General features: G+C 42.1%; 1 protein-coding gene across 2 annotated transcripts in view; it reads right to left on the bottom strand.

Annotated features, from left to right (window-relative positions):
* LOC145391974 (TATA box-binding protein-like 1) overlaps positions 1-19,842 on the bottom strand; it is a 128,504-nt gene that overhangs the window by 27,704 nt on the left and 80,958 nt on the right. For both annotated transcript variants that reach the window (XM_080266486.1, XM_080266485.1), the window contains one exon: positions 14,415-14,487. In XM_080266486.1, coding sequence (XP_080122612.1) covers positions 14,415-14,487 — 73 coding nt within the window. The remainder of the gene's footprint in view (positions 1-14,414; positions 14,488-19,842) is intronic.

Below are 19,842 nucleotides of genomic sequence, written 5' to 3'. Positions count from 1 at the left end.
CTAATTTCTTAACACTGTAAATTCCCGTGTGGTCTAGTGGCGAGGTATTGCAGTTTATTCACTGTTTATTCACAAAAAAATAATCATGTGTGGCTTCCATTACGATAAGCTACCACTCGCGATCGAAGTTAGGCAATAACTGTTTGGGTATTGGTGAGGGGGAAACAAAGTTGCCAGATCACAATGGCCACATTACCAAACTCCTCAGTTTTCATTACCAAATTTAACTCTTCATTACCAAATTCGTAAAGCAAGCATTTATTCTTCACTAATTAAACAGTAATCCCTCTAATATCCGAACGCCCAATATCCGAACATCCCCACTAACCAGACATAATCGTCCCGGGATCCAATATTCCCAAAATGGTCCGAAAACCACAAAAAATTCGGAGGAAAAAAAAAAAAAAAAAGAATTTTTCCCGCCTGTAATTTGAACTTGGTGCGCGTGGCGCGGGACAGCTTTGTTGTGGCGCGTCATTCCTCCGATGTCCGATAGAGCGCCACTGCATCCTCCCCACTTTCCGCCTGTCTCTCGTTGCGAGCGCAAGCTCGTCGTCGTGGCTGCCCACATGCTCGCTTTTGTGGTGGTTCCTTACCTGCTGCAGGCACTCCTGCTGCTCTCGGGCCTCCTATTAGTGTGTGTGATGATGGCCCCGCCGCTTGAGAAGAGGAAGAGAGTGGTGTTGACTCTGGAGAAGAAATGGGAGATATTGGAGAAAGTAGATGCGGGGTGGTCTTCTTCCCACATCCTCCGCGAGTTCAACCTGGCCCGATCTACTTTGTTTGATGTCAAGAGATCCCGAGACAAACTCATGCAGTACACGGCTGACTTCTCGTCGAGAAGCAAACGCAACATGGAAAGGAAGGTGATGTTTACTCCCAAGTTTGCTGAAATCGACCGTTCCACGTTGATTTGGTATCGACAGCAACGTGCTGCTGGTGTGATGGTACCTGGAACAGAGCTGAAGGCTGCTGCTGAGAAGTTCGCCAGGCTTCACGATGCCCTAGACTTCAAGGCATCCGAGGGTTGCCTCTTCGCGTTCAAGGTACGGCATGGCCTTACCAACCGTTAAGCTCATGGCGAAGCTTTGGACGCTAACGAGGATGGAGTTGACGAGTTTCGGCACAAGGTGAAGGGCTTGATCGACAGGGAGGGCCTCACTCTCAGTCAAGTTTACAATGCTGACGAAACTGGTTTATTTCACTCTTTGCTAACGAACACTCTAGCCGAGGAGACGGAGAAGCATGTACCTGGCCGCAAGCTCTCCAAGCAACGGATATCTGCTTTGTGTTGTGCCAATGCTAACGGCATGCACCGGCTTAAGCCCGTTATTGTTGGCCGTGCAAAGCAGCCTCGGTGTCTTCATGGGGTGATGGATGTCCTTCCTCTCGTCTGGTACCATTCTTTGAAGGCATGGTTTACAGCCCAGATCTTCAAAGACTGGTTCCACCGCCACTTTGTCAAGGAGGTCATACATTACCAGACGAAGACACTGGGAATCCCGCACGACCAGGTAAAGGCCCTCCTCCTCGACAATGCACCTGCCCACCCGTGCGACAAGGACTTGGTGGCTGAGAATGGCCGGATTAGGTGCATGTTTCTGCCACCTAATACGACTGCTCTCATCCAACCAATGGGCCAAGGAGTGATCGTGGCAACAAAGCGCCTATACCACCGGAAGTTCCTGGACGAGGTGATGGTTGTTCTCGAGGACGAGGACGAGCGCAGGGAGGGATGGGACACGCAAGGCCAGCGGACTTTGGAAAACCTTCGCCGCTACAACATAAAGTCTGCAATCTACAACTGGGCCAGTGCATGGAAGGAAGTCCCTGTCAAGGCTCTAGAAAATGGTTGGTCTCATCTGCTTCTCGGAACGGATGTGGAGTACGATTTTCTAGGGTTTGACGTGGGTGACTTCCATGCACGGCTACGTACGCATGGCGACGATGTTGATGTGGACGATGAGCGTGAGTGGTTGGATGATGACGAGGGCGATCCTGGGTATGAGACATTGTCTGATATCGAGATCGCATCTTCAGTTGCAGGTGTCAGTACCCAGCTTGAAGATTCCGACAAGGACGGCGACGATGATGCGGACTCCTCTCAGCAGGACACTACTCCAGCCATCCCCAAGCTGAGCGCACTCCGGGAAGCACTCCGGGAACACCTAGAGTTCATTCTCGACTACCTGGAACACCCGGACTGCGACAGGGAGATGGGGCCCTTGGGACTTGTGGAGGAAGTGCGTGCTTTCAGGCAGCGCATCATCAATCGTCAGAATCGTCGGTCCTTGCGTCAATCAACCACTGACAGTTTTTTCAGGCCCGTGATCCCCGCTGTGCCCAGCCCTGGCTCCACTCCGTTGCCTCCCCAAGATAGGCCCCCATGCTCCGAGCCACAGCCCAGCACATCAGCCACAGTGGAGTCACCGCTCGACGTGAGTTTGCATCTGTCTTCAGAGTCGTCTGCAGTGGGTACGCCATCACCACGACCCAGCGACGCACCCCTAGGTCACCTGCCAGTAATACTCTTGGACTCTGACAGTGATTAAACAGCAAGAACTTCTCCACTAGACCACACGGGAATTTACAGTGTTGTGCAGTGAAAAAAACTGTGTTAAGGATTTACAGTTGTGAGTGAGAATACAATTTTGAAAAAACATTTAACGTAAATAGACTTGTTTGTTTTTGCTTTAGAAAATGGTTAGAAGAGTAGGAAAAGTTAAAGTGCAGAGTGCAACACTTAGTAAGTTACAATGAAGCATAAGTTAGACAAGAGTGTGCACTGTGAAGAGACCGGACTTCTGAGTGCGATTGACTAAGTTCAGTGCAAGACTTCATGAACAGTGTACTGCAAGTGCTTCAGCAAATCCTTCTTACTGTCAGAGTCCGAGAGGAGGCGGTTATTCATCTAGATGGCCATGGACTTGCTGTAAGTAGGCAGAATGTTTCATACTGTACTTTTTCCATACTATACTTACCTCAAACACCTCATTTCACTCTTTAATGTACTTTATTGGTGTGAATAGGGTGTTAGGAGCTATGCATGTGCAGTAGGAAGGTGTTTTTCTGAGTTAGGCTAGGTTAGGGTCCATAAGTACCAGTCCAGGAGCCAGGCACTTGTATGTACCCAGAATGTTTAATATTGTATGAACCTACCTCAAAACCCTCATTTTATACTTCTTTTGCATTTATTTCAGTCTTTTATGTGCCTTACTGGTGTGATTTGGGTCTTAAATAGGTGCTACGCATGTCCAGAGGGAGTTGTATAGGTGTTTCTCTGAGTTAGGGTCCATAAGTACAAGTCCATAAGCTGGGGCCCAACATCCGAACAGGACCACTATCCGGACCTGCCTATGGCCCTATTACGTCGGACATTGGAGGGATTACTGTATATATACAAGTGGAAATACATGTAATCACTCTTCTTATAATTAACAGCATGTTATTTTCACACTATGTATGTTAGCAGATTAATCAGAGAGAGCAAACAATCCACCATCTCCATCCTGTGTATCCTCATACATGTGAAAAATCCATTTGGTAATGCATTATTCTGATTCATTACCAAAAAAAATTTTCATGACCAAATCTGCCCACATTTGGTAATGAAAAATACCAAATGGCAACCCTGACAGGGGAGGGGGGAGGGGGGAGGAAGGAAGGGGGGAGGGTCCGTGGTGTAACAGCTGTTTGGCACCGCACGGCAATTTCAAATTATGGGTGGGAAAAAATTCGGATTTGGGGGGGATTTTTTTCTTTTTCTGGCCATTTTTGGGTTCCAAAGGTCCAGGCCCATAATATCAGGTAAGTGGGGATGTCCAGAAAGTAGGCGTCCGGAAAGTACAGGGATTACTGTATAAGCGAAATATCGTATAAAGAGGCATCACAGAACGAGGGGTTACTGTACTTAATAACATCCAAGAAAATTAAAGAAATAATATAAATGATAAAACAGTGTCGCAATTTATCTTACCAATTAACAACAGAATAAGTTAATCCAGCACAACATAAATTCTGTTTACACACACACACACCTATGCATGCACACATTCATACAACATACACATGGACAAGTTTATACAAACATACAAAAATAAACCAACATAGGCACACATACAGGCACAAATACACAGTCAAGTGCCAGCGCACAAACATATACATGCATGAGCATGCGCACACACATTTGCACACACACATGCTCATTGACACTTATTAATAGTCACACACATATACAGATAAAACACACACACACACACACACACACACACACACACACGTGCAGTGGTAACGTTCTCGCTTGCCAACTGGTGGACGGGAGTTTGCGCCTCACTCAGGTTGCAAAAAGTTTCACTGACGAAGTGGGTGGTGACTGTCCCCCCCTCTCTCTCTCTCTCTCTCTCTCTCTCTCTCTGTGTGTGTGTGTGTGTGTGTGTGTGTGTGTGTGTGTGTGTGTGTGTGTGTGTGTGTGTGTGTGTGTGTGTGTGTGTGTGTGTGTGTGTGTGTGTGTGTGTGTGTGTGTGTGTGTGTGTGTGAAGGTCACAGCCTTGCCCTTGGATCGGACTATATGAGCAGGGTTGCCAAGTCGCACCCTGCTCTGCCCGCGGAAACCCAACTGAAAACCAGCCCAAAAGTAGCCCAACACCAATAATTATTTTAAAAATCCTCTATTTATGCGAAATTAGTGTTTTATATTAATAATTCATATATAGGTCCCTATTAATGCCTGAAATGATCACTTGATTCACTTAAACTTTCCCTATTTCCCATAAAAACACTATTGCCCATAAAACAACAATGATTCTGTTGAAATATACTTATCATTACACTAGGTAATACAACATGCAAGTGAAGGTATTTTCTCTCCCTCTGAGTCAACTTTCCATCACACTTATATTATTCAAAAATCTATATGATCATCATCACTGTGTTTCGTTGCTGTGTACGTCATATGTGAAATTTGCTAACATAATTTTGTTTGTGAAATCATTACAACAGATTTTATGTCCGCATATTGCTCTAACATGAAGAGTGTTTTCAACTGTTTCATGTTGCTGTCTGTTTCTTCATTTACTTTTCACTAAATTATACTGAGAGAAAATCCTCTCTACTGCAGCAGTGCTTGCTGGCAACGATAATTGGGATAAAACAAAACTCTCTCCGGAGTCTCCGCACTGGCTGCATCCACTGGTCCCTGTGGGAGTATTAGGGGGTCTCTCTCCGCCATATGTTTAAACTCTCTCTCTCTCTCTCAGTATATTGTCGTGATGTGGTTTAACTCCATACTAGCCCAAACAACCGCGACAGTTTTCAAACCAGCCCAAAAAACCGCAACCCGCGACCGGTAAAATCTGCCCGCGGAAGAGCTTCAAAACGAGCCCAATTTGGCGGGAAAACCGCGACCTTGGCAACCCTGTATATGAGCTCTCAGCTCCCTTCCGGGAGGGTAAAAAGCTGACAATCACGACCATCCAGTGATCCTGACCGACCCAGTGAATTACACACAAACACAATGCCTGAAGTGATATTTTTGTTACCTGAAAGAACCTTTACACCAAGTGCTTTGTAGTGTAAATCTTGGAATTTCAAAATCAGTATGGCTGAGACACCTTTTTGAACACTCTTTGTGCTGGAGGAAATATGTAAATGATCACTCATCGACCACATGACCTGGACAGCAGCATGAAGAGTCAATGGGGTAGAGAAAAGGACGTGTTTAGCTACAGAATGGGAGGGATGACCAAATCAGTAGGTAGTGAGACTGATGAAGAATATTATAACCTTAGAACTTAGATGCTGTTGAATTAAGTGGTCTGAGAGCACTAAAGGTTATATAATTACATCCTCGACATATGAATGTACATGGGAGATGGGTGTAAGGAAATGGACGTGAGAAACAGAATTAGGCAGGATTATATGGGGTAGTGGTGGTGGGTAAGATTGTGCCAAGAAAGCATAAGCTACAATGCAAATACTGGTGCTGATGGATTATGGTTTTGGGGTACTGAAAGATTATTAAAAACTTATTTCCACCAACATGGATGACAAGATTTAGATAATCTTGCATTGTTTATTAAACATGATGGATCAAGATGCACATAATACTGAAACTTAATTTACCATACAGTATATAACAATTTTTCTTTATCCCTAGCTCTCAATAATTTTAATGCATATTATTCCATTAAAAAAAAAAAAAAAAAAAAAAAAAAAAAAAAAAGCAGTCAGATCCATAATTTTCCCTTTGCTGAGTTGATGTCTTGGCTACAGTCGTACAGGGCAATCATGGGCAGGTGACTGACTGACACTTCTGGCAGCATTAAGATGAACCTCCAGTTACCCATACAGGAACACAACACTTGATCATAAGGCAAAGTCCTATTCAAGTATTCTACAGTTAATCCCCAAAGCTCATCAGCCTGTTTAATACAAAAATCTTCTCTTTAAGGATAATAATTCCCATTCAGAAAATTTCTTCATAACCGAATCACAATAATGGGTCTTCAGGGAAATTGTTTTGTGGAAACTGAAATTATCAAATATAATTTCATCAAGTTCCAATGGCATTTAAAGCTGCAAAGGGTGATCATAGAATGCACTGGGATCTGGGCAAAAAGGAAAAGGGAATGGGCATGAAGAGCCTTAATTATGCTTTCCTGTATCCATAAGCCTACTCATGTTTTTCTCATCCTCCCCTCTGTTCAACATCTTACACACAAGGGGATATGCAACACACATGCACACAAACAGTGGCCTTACTATGTAAAAATTTGTGGCCTGGTAATTGCTCCTCAGAACTGAATATCTAGATGGCCATACCGACTAGAATTATTTACACAATTTCACATTCTTTCATACTCAGACATCATTAACATTCCGTTGTGTGACATTCACACTAGAAATCCATATAAATCTTAACTGGTCTAGCAATACAAGACAATTTCTAAATCATATCCCTCACCAAAGATGATATGAGTCAGAATATAGATCGATGTCAACAATAATCCTGTCACACTCTACGTCCTCCCACCATTCATCCTCACACATACCTGACACCTATTACCGGTTAACCCCTCCCCTACATCCTTCCACTGTCATGTGCACATAATAAGACATACTTATTTCCTGATGACGGGGGTAAAAGGGAAGTTTGGTTGTATAACTGATGACTATTTGATTTTCATGATAATAAATACATAAATAATTTTATGGTCTGACTTCACCTTTTTGTCTCTGCATCTGCCAATCATATTTCTAACTGGTCATATCATATATTATCATTTAAATAAAAGTTAAAAATGTTTCTATTCATTTCATTCCATATCCTTAAAATAAACAATAAAACCATTGTACACTTTAAATTTGTGCAACCTTATCAACATATTTTAACCCTTTGAGATTCCGATGATGCGTTTTCACGTCATTTCAAATCCAACCTCAGAGATTCCAGGGACTTGTTTATGTGTCATTTTAAGATACTAATGTAAAATATTCACCCTAAATCGCATTTACATGTTGTAACAAAGAGACTCGAGCGAGACGTCACAGAATGCTTGCTCTATCCATGGCGGGTACTGCACAGCAGGTCTGACTCATAGCTTTGTCTCTTTAATACTTTATTCTTGGCAAATATTTTTCTACGGCATGGTATAAAATTTTTTGTCCTAACTTTAACTCGTCACTGTGAATTTTTATTTTCTTTGTTTTCTTGTTATGAACATACTGCAATACAGGACAACTATTCAGCTTTAAAATGACACCAAAACCAGCATTATACCACGCAAAGTATATTTACAGAGACTGATCAAAGAAAACGATCGCCAAGTGCATGAGGCCAAGAATCATACAAAATTTTGCATCTTTTCTTTCACTTTACCACGCAGTAATATGCAAAAATTGCCATAAACTAGATATCAATGTAAAGGTAATTTATCTTAGTTTTGCATGGTTTAACCCGCCCCGTCCCGTCGACATATGGGTACGTTGCAACATTTTGTATTTGCCAGTCCCGGCGACGTACCGGTACGTCGTGCAATTGCAAGGTCCCTAATTTGCACAATTTTCAATTTTTGAGTGTGATTTTTCGTACGTATACACGGGACACCTTCCTCTATTCCTCTACAAGATGCCAAGCAGGGACAATGCCTTACACCGCATAACCTCCCCCTCCCCCCCTCACGCCATTGTCTCGGCAATTCACCTGTTACCAGTGACCTGGCCAATTAAGATATTCAGGGCCAGAGTGATTCCCCAATCGATGACAATGTGGAGGACAAAGTTTACATAGCATTAGAAGAAGAAACAGTCAGAAATAATGATCAGGTGATGTGGCAAAAAAAGGTCAGGTATGGTGATTAGTTAGTGAGTGAAACAATGCTTATAATGCCTATATTACTGCTTGAAAACCAATATACTCTCATACTACATAAAAATTCGTACCAAGTAAATAAATAAAATACCGTTTATGGGTTGTGTGAAATAGTTACCCTCCCATAGAACTCGTTTTCTTTGGTGCCAGCATGTTAGAAAACCCAGTCAGGTAAGGAGGAACTCCTACCTGGATCGAGTATTTTAAACCTCAGGTGAGCGATTTCTCTATGAATTTTTGATGTTTCTCACCAAAAGCGGAGGTTTTAGCCAAAAAAAAAAATTTCGAAAATACCTCGGGATTGGGGGATGTCGGAGGTGCGAAAAACCTCGGGACGTGACGGGTTAAAGCAGACTTATATGTCTTCTTCCCCTCCCGAATATTTTTCTATGGCACGGTATAAATTTTATGGTTTTCACCTAACTTTAACTCATTATTTTGACTTTTTATTTTCTTTGTTTTCCTTTTTTGAACAAACTACAATAAAGTACAACTATTCAGCTTCAGAATGACACCACCAGCATCCTATCATAAAAAGTGTATTTATGCTGACCAATCAAAGAAAAAGATCCCAAACTAAATATGCTGCTAAGAATCATAAAAAAATTGTACATATTTTTCCTTTCGCTTTACTGCAAATAAAATACAGAATTAACCATAATCTATATATCACTGTAAAGGCAATTTATTGTAGTTTTGCATGGTTTAAACCCGATGTACATAACTTTTTTTTTGTGGGGGGGGGGGGCAAATATTTGTCTACGGCAAGGTACAAAATTTTTGTTTTTCGGCTAAATTCAACTCGTCATTTTGACCTTTTCTTATCTTTGTTTTACTTTTCTGAACACACTACAATAAAGTATAACTCTTCAGCTTTAAAATGACACCAAAATCAACATTCTACCAAGAAAAGTATACCGGTATTTACTCAGAATGATCAAAGAAAAATATCACGATGCAAAGACGTGGGTCCGCGCAAGAGCTGCTGACTCTAGCTCAGACATAACTGCCTGGCCCAGAAACCTCATAAGGTTAACTTATTACCAGTCTTTAGGCATTTTGTCACCAATTACGTTTTCGTCTGCATTATTCTGCTGTAATATTATTAAATATTTGGGCATGTCTGGCGCAAATTTACTGCCAACGAATATCATGGAGTACGGCTGTTATGGACGTGTTTTAATCATATTTTAAAAATCTTCACAAATCACGACTGTGGCAGCAGTATATTGGCATATCTAGGACCGGCAGCACTGGCAGATCTAACTCGCCTGATAACACCCTAACCCCCCCTCTTCCCTGTTTTCAGACCATCTGCTTGATTTACCACCACTTTCAATCTAAAAACACACACACCCGGTTAGGGTTTTATAATGCTATTTTTACTTGAGCAAGTACCTCCCAATAATATGTGGTACTGGTAGGTGAGGGTGCTCACCATCCACTAACTCAATGTAGTGCTGCTCTTGAGTAACTGCCCCTTCCTCTCTTCCTTCTTTGCTTCCTTCCTCCTCTTTCTTTTTTTCCATCATTCTTTCCTCCTCCTTCTGTCTACGAGTGACTCCACACTATGTAACAAGCCAAATGGTTTCCTGTACACCAGGAAACCATTTACTATGCCGAGTGGTAACCATATAACCAAATTATGGCGCCTGGTGGTTTAGTGGGTAATTAAAGTGCTCCAATCAGATTGAGCCTGTGTGATGCCACTCAGGTATGAGTGAGGCTGGTCACTCTCATCTTAAATGTTAAGACCAACTTGACTAGCCCTGGGCTCCTACACTTCTCATGTGGCAACACAGGATTAGATGAATGGACAAATGATCTCCCAATATAACTATATACTGGTGGCACTTAGGAATATCCCACTTGCATTATAAATAATACGTGTTTTCTGACCCAGGAGAAACAATTTCATAGTTTACTGAGTACCATTATTCCTTTAGTGTAGTAGGTTGGGGCATCCATCATTCACTCACTCAATGCAGGTGACTACACTGAGTGACAAAAATGGTTTGCTGTAACCCATACAACAATTTGCTGTGGTGGAAGAAAAGCACATCACCAAATGATGACTGGTGGTCTAGTGGGTTAAGGCATTTCACGACCTGATTGAGTCGGCAAGAGATTATGTTCTTGGGGTTGTTGTACTCTACTAGTCAGATAATGCAACTCATGGAGGAGTGTAGCAGGTCATCCTTGGCTTAAATGTCTATGCCATGTAACTAAGACCCAGACCCCATCACTCCTGATATGGCACACACGGCCTGAATGATATATGGATGCATTATTCCTACATACAGCACTCTAGTTTATATGCTGGAAACATTTAAAGAGATTATACACAGTCTACCCTTTCCTTGTGTGTGTGTGTGTGTGTGTGTGTGTGTGTGTGTGTGTGTGTGTGTGTGTGTGTGTGTGTGTGTGTGTGTGTGTGTGTAAACACAGTATGTTGTACTGGATTAACTTATTCTCTTGTTAACTGGTAAGATAAATTGACACTTATACCACTTATATTATTTCTTTAGTTTTCCTGGGTGTATTAAGTATTTTGGTGCAGGATAGCCCTTTGTCTTTCCTAATCAGCTATTCTATTTAATCTCCTGAAACACCAAACCCCATCATCCTCCCTCTCTCCCACCCCCTGCATTGTCCTAAAATTCCCAACTGCCCTTTGTACCTCACCACTGGCAGCTCAAAACGAGACTCAAGCAACCGAGGGTTCGCATTCACGGGGAGACAGGACTGACAACACTGACTGAGACAGGTGGAAGTGCTGGAGGATGTACACATTTTCACTACTTTGTAACAGTGATGCACAGCACTGATGCCATTCATCACTACTGAGTGATGCATAGCACTGACTGGAGATGTAAATGAGGTAAGGTGCATTTGTGTATGACTATATCAAGCTAAGGTTTCATGGGTGTTGGTTATGAGTCAAGAAAAAAAAATTTCCTTAGGCTTGCACTTCCCAAATCAGGGCACGTCTTACACGGTGCAGCGACTTACATGCCTAATAATATGGTAACTACTTCCCAATAGTTGCTGGAAGCTGCTGAGGGGGAAAAATTTTTGAGATAAGTAGATCTATAACAATGTGACAGTCTAAGCTATGATACAGTTACTCTGAAGAAAGATCATACTGATTATATTTGAGGCTGAATGTTCCCTGCCAATGAGTGATACTGTGTGGTTAGTTACGAAGGTTTTCACCACATTTCATTCTCTTGGTACAGTAGAACCGCATCTACCATAGTCAATGGTAGCCATCCAACTCCACGCAATACTATTCTAATAACTCCAGCATACTGTCTAAGGTGTTTCAAAGAGGTGTGAGTAGGACTACAGGCCCCTCCATACAGCAATGAAAGTGTTTCAAGATCCCACTGTCTACTACCATATTCAGGTTGCATGCTGCCTCATACCATGTACTGCACTACAGGATAGCAGAGTGTGCCAATGGCCTCTCTTATTCTTGCTCTTGTCTTCAGAAAAGAAAAAAGCCTTACTCCAAACCTAATCCATCCATCCATCATCCAATCCTACATTGCCCCATGAGCAGCGTAGCTGCCCAGGGCTAGGCAAGTTGGTCCTGACATTTAAGATGAAAGTGACCAGCCTCACTCATCCCTGAGTGGCATTATGTGAGCAATAACCCCAACCACCCTTGGATATAAACCTTCACCGGCTCAATCCGACTGGAGCGCCACAATTACCCACTAAGCCACCAGGCACCATACTTTCGGTTATATGGTTACCACCCAGCATAGTAAATGCTTTCCTGGTGCACAGCAAACCATTTAGCTTGTCACTCAGTGTAGAGTTACCCACAGATAGAAGGAACTGGAAAGAATGAAAGAAAAAAAGACAAAACAGGGAGTGTAAAGTCACCTGTAGGAAGAAGGATGAGGAAAGAACGAAGTAAAGAAAGACAGAAGAGGAAGGAAGAAAAGGAGGGAGGAGAGGAAAGGGCAAACACTCGAGAGCAGCACTACATCGAGTGAGTTTATGGTGAGCACCCCCACCTACCACATACTAATTCCAGTAATCCCTTTATTATCCAGATGCCCACTATCCGGACTCCCCACTACCCGGACATTTTAGGCCCCGGGCCTTTGGAACCCAAAAATGCCCCCAAAATGTAAAAAAAAAAAAAAAAAAAAAAATCCAACATGTTTTTCAATCGTACTTTGAAATTGGCATGCAGCGCTGAACAGCTGTGTTTACGCTCACCCCTTGCTTCCCCCCTCCCCAGTTACCACCTAACTACCATCCTGACTAGACGCTCATTGCAATGGATGCCACACGTGCTCATTTTTGTGAAAAAACAGTGAATAAACTGCAACACCTCGCCACTAGACCACATGGGAATTCAGTGTTGTGCAGTGTTATGATATCAGAAATCAGAGTGCAAAGATTATGTACACAGTGGAAAATGGCCGTTGAAACTGGTGGTTGAAACTGGCGCGGTGCTATTTAGAACAGAATGTGCAGTATTAAACAATTATAACTCATAGTGCAAAGAATTAAGTGCGGCACAACGCTGGATTACTGTACATGCTTCAAGAGCACTTTCACCACTGCCAGAGCCTTAGAGGAGGAGGGTTAACCTTCATAACGAAAGGCCACGGATGTGTTGTAAGTACCCTGTACACTGCTAAACTTTTTCCATACTCACTTCTAATTCCTCATTCTCTAGTTCCTTTTCATTTATTTCATGCTTTCTGTCCCTTATTTAAGCAACGTTGGGTCTGGTTAATACTTGGATGGGTGACCGCCTGGGAACACCAGATGCTGTTGGCATCCCTACGTGTCAAGTGGGGTTGGTGGAGGATTAGTGCCCCTCCCTGTAAAACAATTAACTCTAAGCCCTTGACCACCCCGTTTGGGATGCATGGCGTCTGGCAATGGATGGATGGATGGATGGGTCTTCAATAGGTGCTATGCAGGTCTGGTAGAGAGTTATGTAGGAGGTTTTCTGAGTTAGGCTGGGTTAGGGTCCATTAGCAGTCCAGGAGGCAGGGGCCCACTATCCGGATGGACCCACTTTCCGGACACACCTTTAGCTCTCTTACATCGGATACTGGAGGGATTACTGTATCTAAATTCTGGGTTATTGTCAGTGCAGGCGGTTTGGCATGTCTGAGGGAACCAGGATTCTACTGTTCTGACATATGAATGTCTATGTCCTATTTCACTGAACATGCTGTTAGTAGGTCTCCCATTACTGTAGTTAGACCTTTCTTATTTCTGAGGTCTTACCGCATCCCACCTTCTGGTGTGGAAAAATGGTAAAGATAGTGCTGACGAAACTTTAAACATGTTTATGTATAATAAATAATAAAACCTGAATTTATATTTCCCGACTGCCAGACAAAAAATAATTCAGGAAAGGCAACATTAGCTGTTTGTGGTCAGCAGTCCCCAGTATGCACTTCAGTCATGACGAAAAGAACAATGGCTGAAGCAATGAAGGTCTTCACATGAAACAAAACAATCCCAATATGGTGCATTATTAGTCATACCAATGCTGATCTCCCTAACTACTACAGTTAGTGCTGACTCCCAATACGGGGAGTTACTTATCTGAGGTTGACAGATCAGTTTAGCCAGGCAAAATGGGGTTGGGCAACAAGAACTATTAATTATACAAAATTGGTTGCTGCCATATCGTTGATCTCAAAAACTACTAGCAGTTCAATCAACATTAATTAAAAAGTTATCATCTTGTCCTCTGTCAGCTATGACAAGCAATAATTATCACAAGTACGTAAACAAAAAGTCGAGTACGAGAAGTGAAATGGACTTTTGGGAGAATGTGTGTGGTATGGCAGATACAAAGAGAAATAAAGTAAATACAATGAGAAAGGTGTGGAGTGAGGAAGTCTGCTGATGACAAGGTTAATGAGGAATCACATCCCAACCTCTTCCCACCTATGGATGGAGTGAAGAAAGACCCAGAAAGTAAGGAATGAAATTCCAGAGATGGCTATAATAAAACTGAAACTACCGATGAAGTAGTAAGGAAAAAAAAAAAACTCACCTGTACATGTAACCTTCCCAGAGGACCAAATTGAGGCGGTGGTGGGGGGATGTCGCAACTTCATCGTCAGCACCTAAAAATACCAACAAAATTAAAAACTGGTATTAACATTAAAATTCTCAACAACTAAATTCATCATCCAAACCTCTTTTCCACTCCCAAGGAAGGGGTGATGCCCAGTCCACATAGCAAGAAAAACATCTGAGGGAAAAATAATCATGAGTATACCAAATTACATTATTCAAGCTCCTAACATGTACCCCATGGATATAACCATCCACATTTATAAGCTTCACACTACCTATCATCTACAGTCAACCCAATAACAACCACATCACTAGGTAAAGACAAGAGTGTCAAACTAATCACACACTCATCTCTACAAAATTTCCTCAAACAGTTCAATCCCTGCCAACTCCCTTGTCTCATCAACCTCCATACCTTGTTTTCTCACACTATTTAGCCCTATCTATCCATCTTCTTAGCCTGTCACGCCTCCTCCCATCTTCAAACTCCCTCAGATACACCCTTTTCACTGCCCTAGTTATGCTCATTCATTCTGAGTACCTTTAAATTAGGAGCACTGTAACTGAACATGTAAAACTAACATTTACTTGCACTGCTGGTGAAAACAAGAATGAAATTACATCTCAGTACAGAAATGAAAACATACCTGAATTCTGACTCACGTTTTAAGTGAAGGACTACCATGAGCTAATTCTTATGGTCAGTCCTCTATAAGTCATGAATGTGTTAAAAAAAATGGTACTACTAAACTTTTATACAACTGGTGCTGTAAACTGGGGGAAATTGACATATCAGCTTTACAATGGAAAAACAAATATGACCATTTTTGCAATTTACTAGGGGAATACTGATAAAAAGAGGAGGAGGGGTAACCAAAAGCAATATATACTGATGATTTACTGTACACTTACCACCTGTGGCAGTATGGGCACCACTAAAGTATGGATATAACTTGTTATGAGTTCAGTCACCAAATTTGTTGCATATGAAAAGTTTTTCAGGATTATTTTTATCTATTAGAAACAGTGACATTGTTCTTGGTAAACAGAAGTCAGTACATGTTTATTTTGACCTTTCTGATATTAACAAATACTCCTGGACTGGGCTCAACTCGAAAGTAAGCACTGTAACCCACCTGACCAGAGAAGCTGGCCTCTCTTGTTCCCCAATCAGCTAGACCAGAGAAACTAGTCTCTCTTGTTCCCCTGCTAGTTGATTGGATGGCTTCAGGAGGGAGTTGGCAAGTGGTTTAATCATTAAATGCCATCACCATACAAATTCCATGGCAACGAGTGCTGTAACCAATACGATTTGCCAAACCAATATATCGCTGAGATTTGCATTTTTTTCAATACCGAACCGATACCGATATTTACTATCGATACTGGAATATTGACTGTAGACGGAAAAACATTAAAATGACTTTTACTGAAGATTTCATTCACTGTTTTACCTGATTCAGTATGAATGAATGCTGTTACCTTGACACTGTATTGCAGCTTAATAAAGTCTTACTGAAAACCATTCAAGGTTCAGAATAATAACTGTGTGAATGGAAATGAAGACAAGAAAGAAAAGAACTGAAGGCCAAAAGGAGCTACGTGAGTGAGGTATACTGTGTGGTGTGTATGTGTGGTGGCTGTGTGGGTTTATGTACGTAAATAGTGTACACACGTCTGCACCCATTATTTATAATACAGTATTTTGCTTAGTCATAATATTTAAGTCACTCTTCTCACTGTAGTCTTAAACAAATAAGTGATTTACTGCATAGAATAAGAATGAAGGCAGTAGATGGGGGTAATAATGGGAGAGTAACTCTGAGACGAGGAGATGAACGACATCTGTCAATTTCATGTGTAAGCTACTACAGTAGTTAGTGTTCATGAGCATAAATGACGCGCAGATTTGAGTGTAACTTCATAACGAATATTTAGCTAGGCAGAATACAATGTGATCATAAAGCGCTGCTCAGTTCAACCAGAGAACCTTCAATACTAAGCTTTCCTAAGTAAATAAGATATACATGACTGAAGATTATCTCAAAATCAAGAAAAGCATGGCATTTTTGTGTGTGTAATGTGAGCCAGTACAGTACACTATACTACTGGACATATGTACTGTAAGTAGGTGGAATACACTAAACTCAGTTATTCATGCTTTACTGAATGAAAGCAGTTTCGTCTCTGATGAAATCAATCCAATCACAGGGATTAAAGCAAGTGTATTTTTTCCACTGTGCATTAACTCTAGGATGATCTGGCCTGAATTGGCTAATGATCAAAAGTTATGTACATTTTAAGCATAAATGTTGTTTCATTTCATGGTTAATGGCAAGAATATACATACAGTACAATACTTTCAGGTACAGTATAAATGTTGTATCTCCATAATGACCACAAGCTTACATACAATATGCATTTCATTTATCATTAATTACCAAGAACTGGCTTAGAAACTAAAATGATATGTGTTTACTATTTGTCAAATGACTGAGTGTTGTTGCACAAAAGTTACAGTGTGTGCTTTGTTTCCTATTACTTGCCAAGTGTCAAGGACATGACTTTTATCTATCTACCTATTGCCAGACGCCTCAATCCCGTTTAGGGTGGCCACAAACAAATCGCCTCCACGTCGCCCTGTCCCCAGCCATTTCACTGCCCCGCTCCCAACTCACACCCCCCTCTCTCATATACCTCTCCACCCCATCCCTCCATCTCATCCTCGGCCTCCCCCTCCCTCTTCTCCCCTCCACCTCACTCACATACACTCTCTTCGTCAGTCTCTCACCCTCCATCCTTTCCACATGGCCAAACCACCTCAGTGTGTTCCTCATAACGCTTCCTATCACATCCACATCCACACCACAATGCTCCTTTATATCCTCATTCGTCAGTCCGTCTCTCCATGTGACTCCACAGGCTCCTCTTATATAACTCATTTCCACTGCTCTCACTCTTGTATCCCTCCAACAACTTCCAATCTTCACTTCCATATGTCAGAGTTGGTATCACAATACTGTCATGTAGTAACTTTGTCACTTCCATGCTCACTTCCCTGTTTCTTATTACTGCTTTCAAAGAGCCAGCAACCTTTCTTCCCTGCTGTACCCTTTCAAGCACTTCACCCTCCAAACCTCCATCCTTACTCATCACACTACCCAAGTACTTAAACGTACTCACATTTTCCAATTCTTCACCATCCAACCTCGCTGTACATTCACTGACTTCACCTCTCTCAAAGACCATCACTTTACTCTTCCCTACACTCACCTTTAGATTACGTTTCTTACACACTCTCCCAAACTCATCCACCAAGCCTTGCAGCTCCCCATCGCCTTCAATCAACAACACAGTATCATCTGCAAACAACAGTAAGGGAGTTTCCAAACACTATCCTCTTTCACCACGGCCACTCCAACATTCACTACCCTACCTTGTACCTCTTTTATTACCCCATCCATGTACAGATTGAACAACCATGGAGACATGACACATCCCTGTTTCAACCCAACCTTCAAAGAGAAAAATTCACTTAGTTCACCATCCACACGCACTGCAGTCTTAGCAATATCATACATACTCTTCACAGCATTAAACAACTTCCCATCTGCTCCATATATTCTTAATACTTTCCACAATCCTTGTCTATCCACCCTGTCATATGCTTTCTCCAAATCCATGAAAGCCGCATACAACTTCTTTCCCTTCTCTAGAAACTTTTCCACTAAAGATCTAAGAATGAATATCTGATCTACACAACCTCTTCCCTTCCTAAAGCCTCCCTCTTCTTCTCCAACTAATTCCTCTGTTCTTTCTCTAACTCTGTCAATAAGTATCCTACCATACACTTTTCCTAATATACTAAGAAGACAAATGCCCCTATGATTACCACACACTTCTTTTTCCCCTTTTCCTTTGTACAAGGGAATAATTATACCTGACTTCCAATCCTCCGGGACTCTACCTTCCTCCCAGACCAATCTGCACATCTTCCACATCAATTCTACAACTATCTCTCCCCCATGCTTCAGCATTTCACCATACACTACATCAATTCCTGGGGCTTTCCCCAATTTAACTTTCTTCATTGCTTCCACAACTTCTATCCTACAGATTTCTTCCTGTCTTCTCACATCCCTCCTTCTCCCAGCCATTCCCCAGCCACTTATACTCGCATTACTTCCATCCTCTATGTTCAACAATTCCTTAGTGTTCTCTCCATCTGCTCATTTTTTCTCCCTTCTCCACTAGTAATCTACCATTTTTATCTTTCACTTCCCTGCTAACCTCACTTCCACCCTGTCTTACTCTCTTCATCTCTTCCCAGAACATTTTCTTACAGTCCCTCCACTTTGCACTCAAATTCCTTCCAAATTCCCCATCCACTCTCTTCTGACTCTCTTACTAATCTTTTCACCTCTCTCTTTCTTTCTACATATAACTCTCTCTTCTGCCTCTCAACTTCTTCCACGCCCCTATTTCTCATCCATTCATTGTATGTTTTCTTCTTTTGTGCCACAGCTTGTCTCATCTCTTCAGTCCACCACACTGTTTCTTGCACCCCCCTCTGTCTTCTCTTCATCCCACACACCACATCACATGCTGCACATATTTCTTCTGTAAATATCCTGCACACACCTTCCACGTCCCCCATCTGCTCCAATTCATATTTGCCCAATCATTCCTCCACTTCTCTCTTATACTCTGCCTTTTTCTCATCCTCTTGTAACCTTTCCACTCTCCTTGCAACTACTCCTTCCTCTCGTCTTTCCCTTCTTCTATTCCTCCATCTTACTTGGATCCTAATTCTGGCCACCACCAAGTAGTTGGTCAGAAAGTCCACTCCCCCAACCTCTATAAGCTCTTGCATCCATTACACATCTTTGCATTCTTTCATCCACACACACATAATCAATCATTGCCTTCCTTTCATTCAGGTCACCACCCACCCTTCTCATCACTCGCCATGTATACCTGTGGATCATTTTATGCCTGAAGAGGGTATTGGCTATCACCAACCCCCTTCCGGCACAAATGTCCACTAATGCACTGCCATTCTCATCTATCTCAGCAGGCACACCCCACTCACCAACTATTCCATCCACCTTCACATTCCCTACTTTACCATTCATATCACCGATCAAAAACACTCTCTCATTCCTTCCAAACTTTCCCATTTGTCCAGAACTCTTCTCTCACTCTGCTAGCACGATCTTGCGTTGGCGCATATACACACACAAAATCGCCCACATTTGTATTCCAACTTTCAACTTTACCCACACAATCCTTGACCCAACTGATCCATACTGTCTTATGCTCTTCTTCCATCTTTTACTCACAACTATACATACTCCTTCCTTTGCCCTCTCATTCTCACCTACTCCTGCAAATATACCCAG

The sequence above is a fragment of the Coenobita brevimanus genome, chromosome 20 (genome assembly GCF_032717465.1).
Source record: "Coenobita brevimanus isolate Jiangsu-jjx chromosome 20, ASM3271746v2, whole genome shotgun sequence".
NCBI lineage: Eukaryota > Metazoa > Arthropoda > Malacostraca > Decapoda > Coenobitidae > Coenobita > Coenobita brevimanus.
This window is presented reverse-complemented; position numbering and strand designations above follow the sequence as displayed.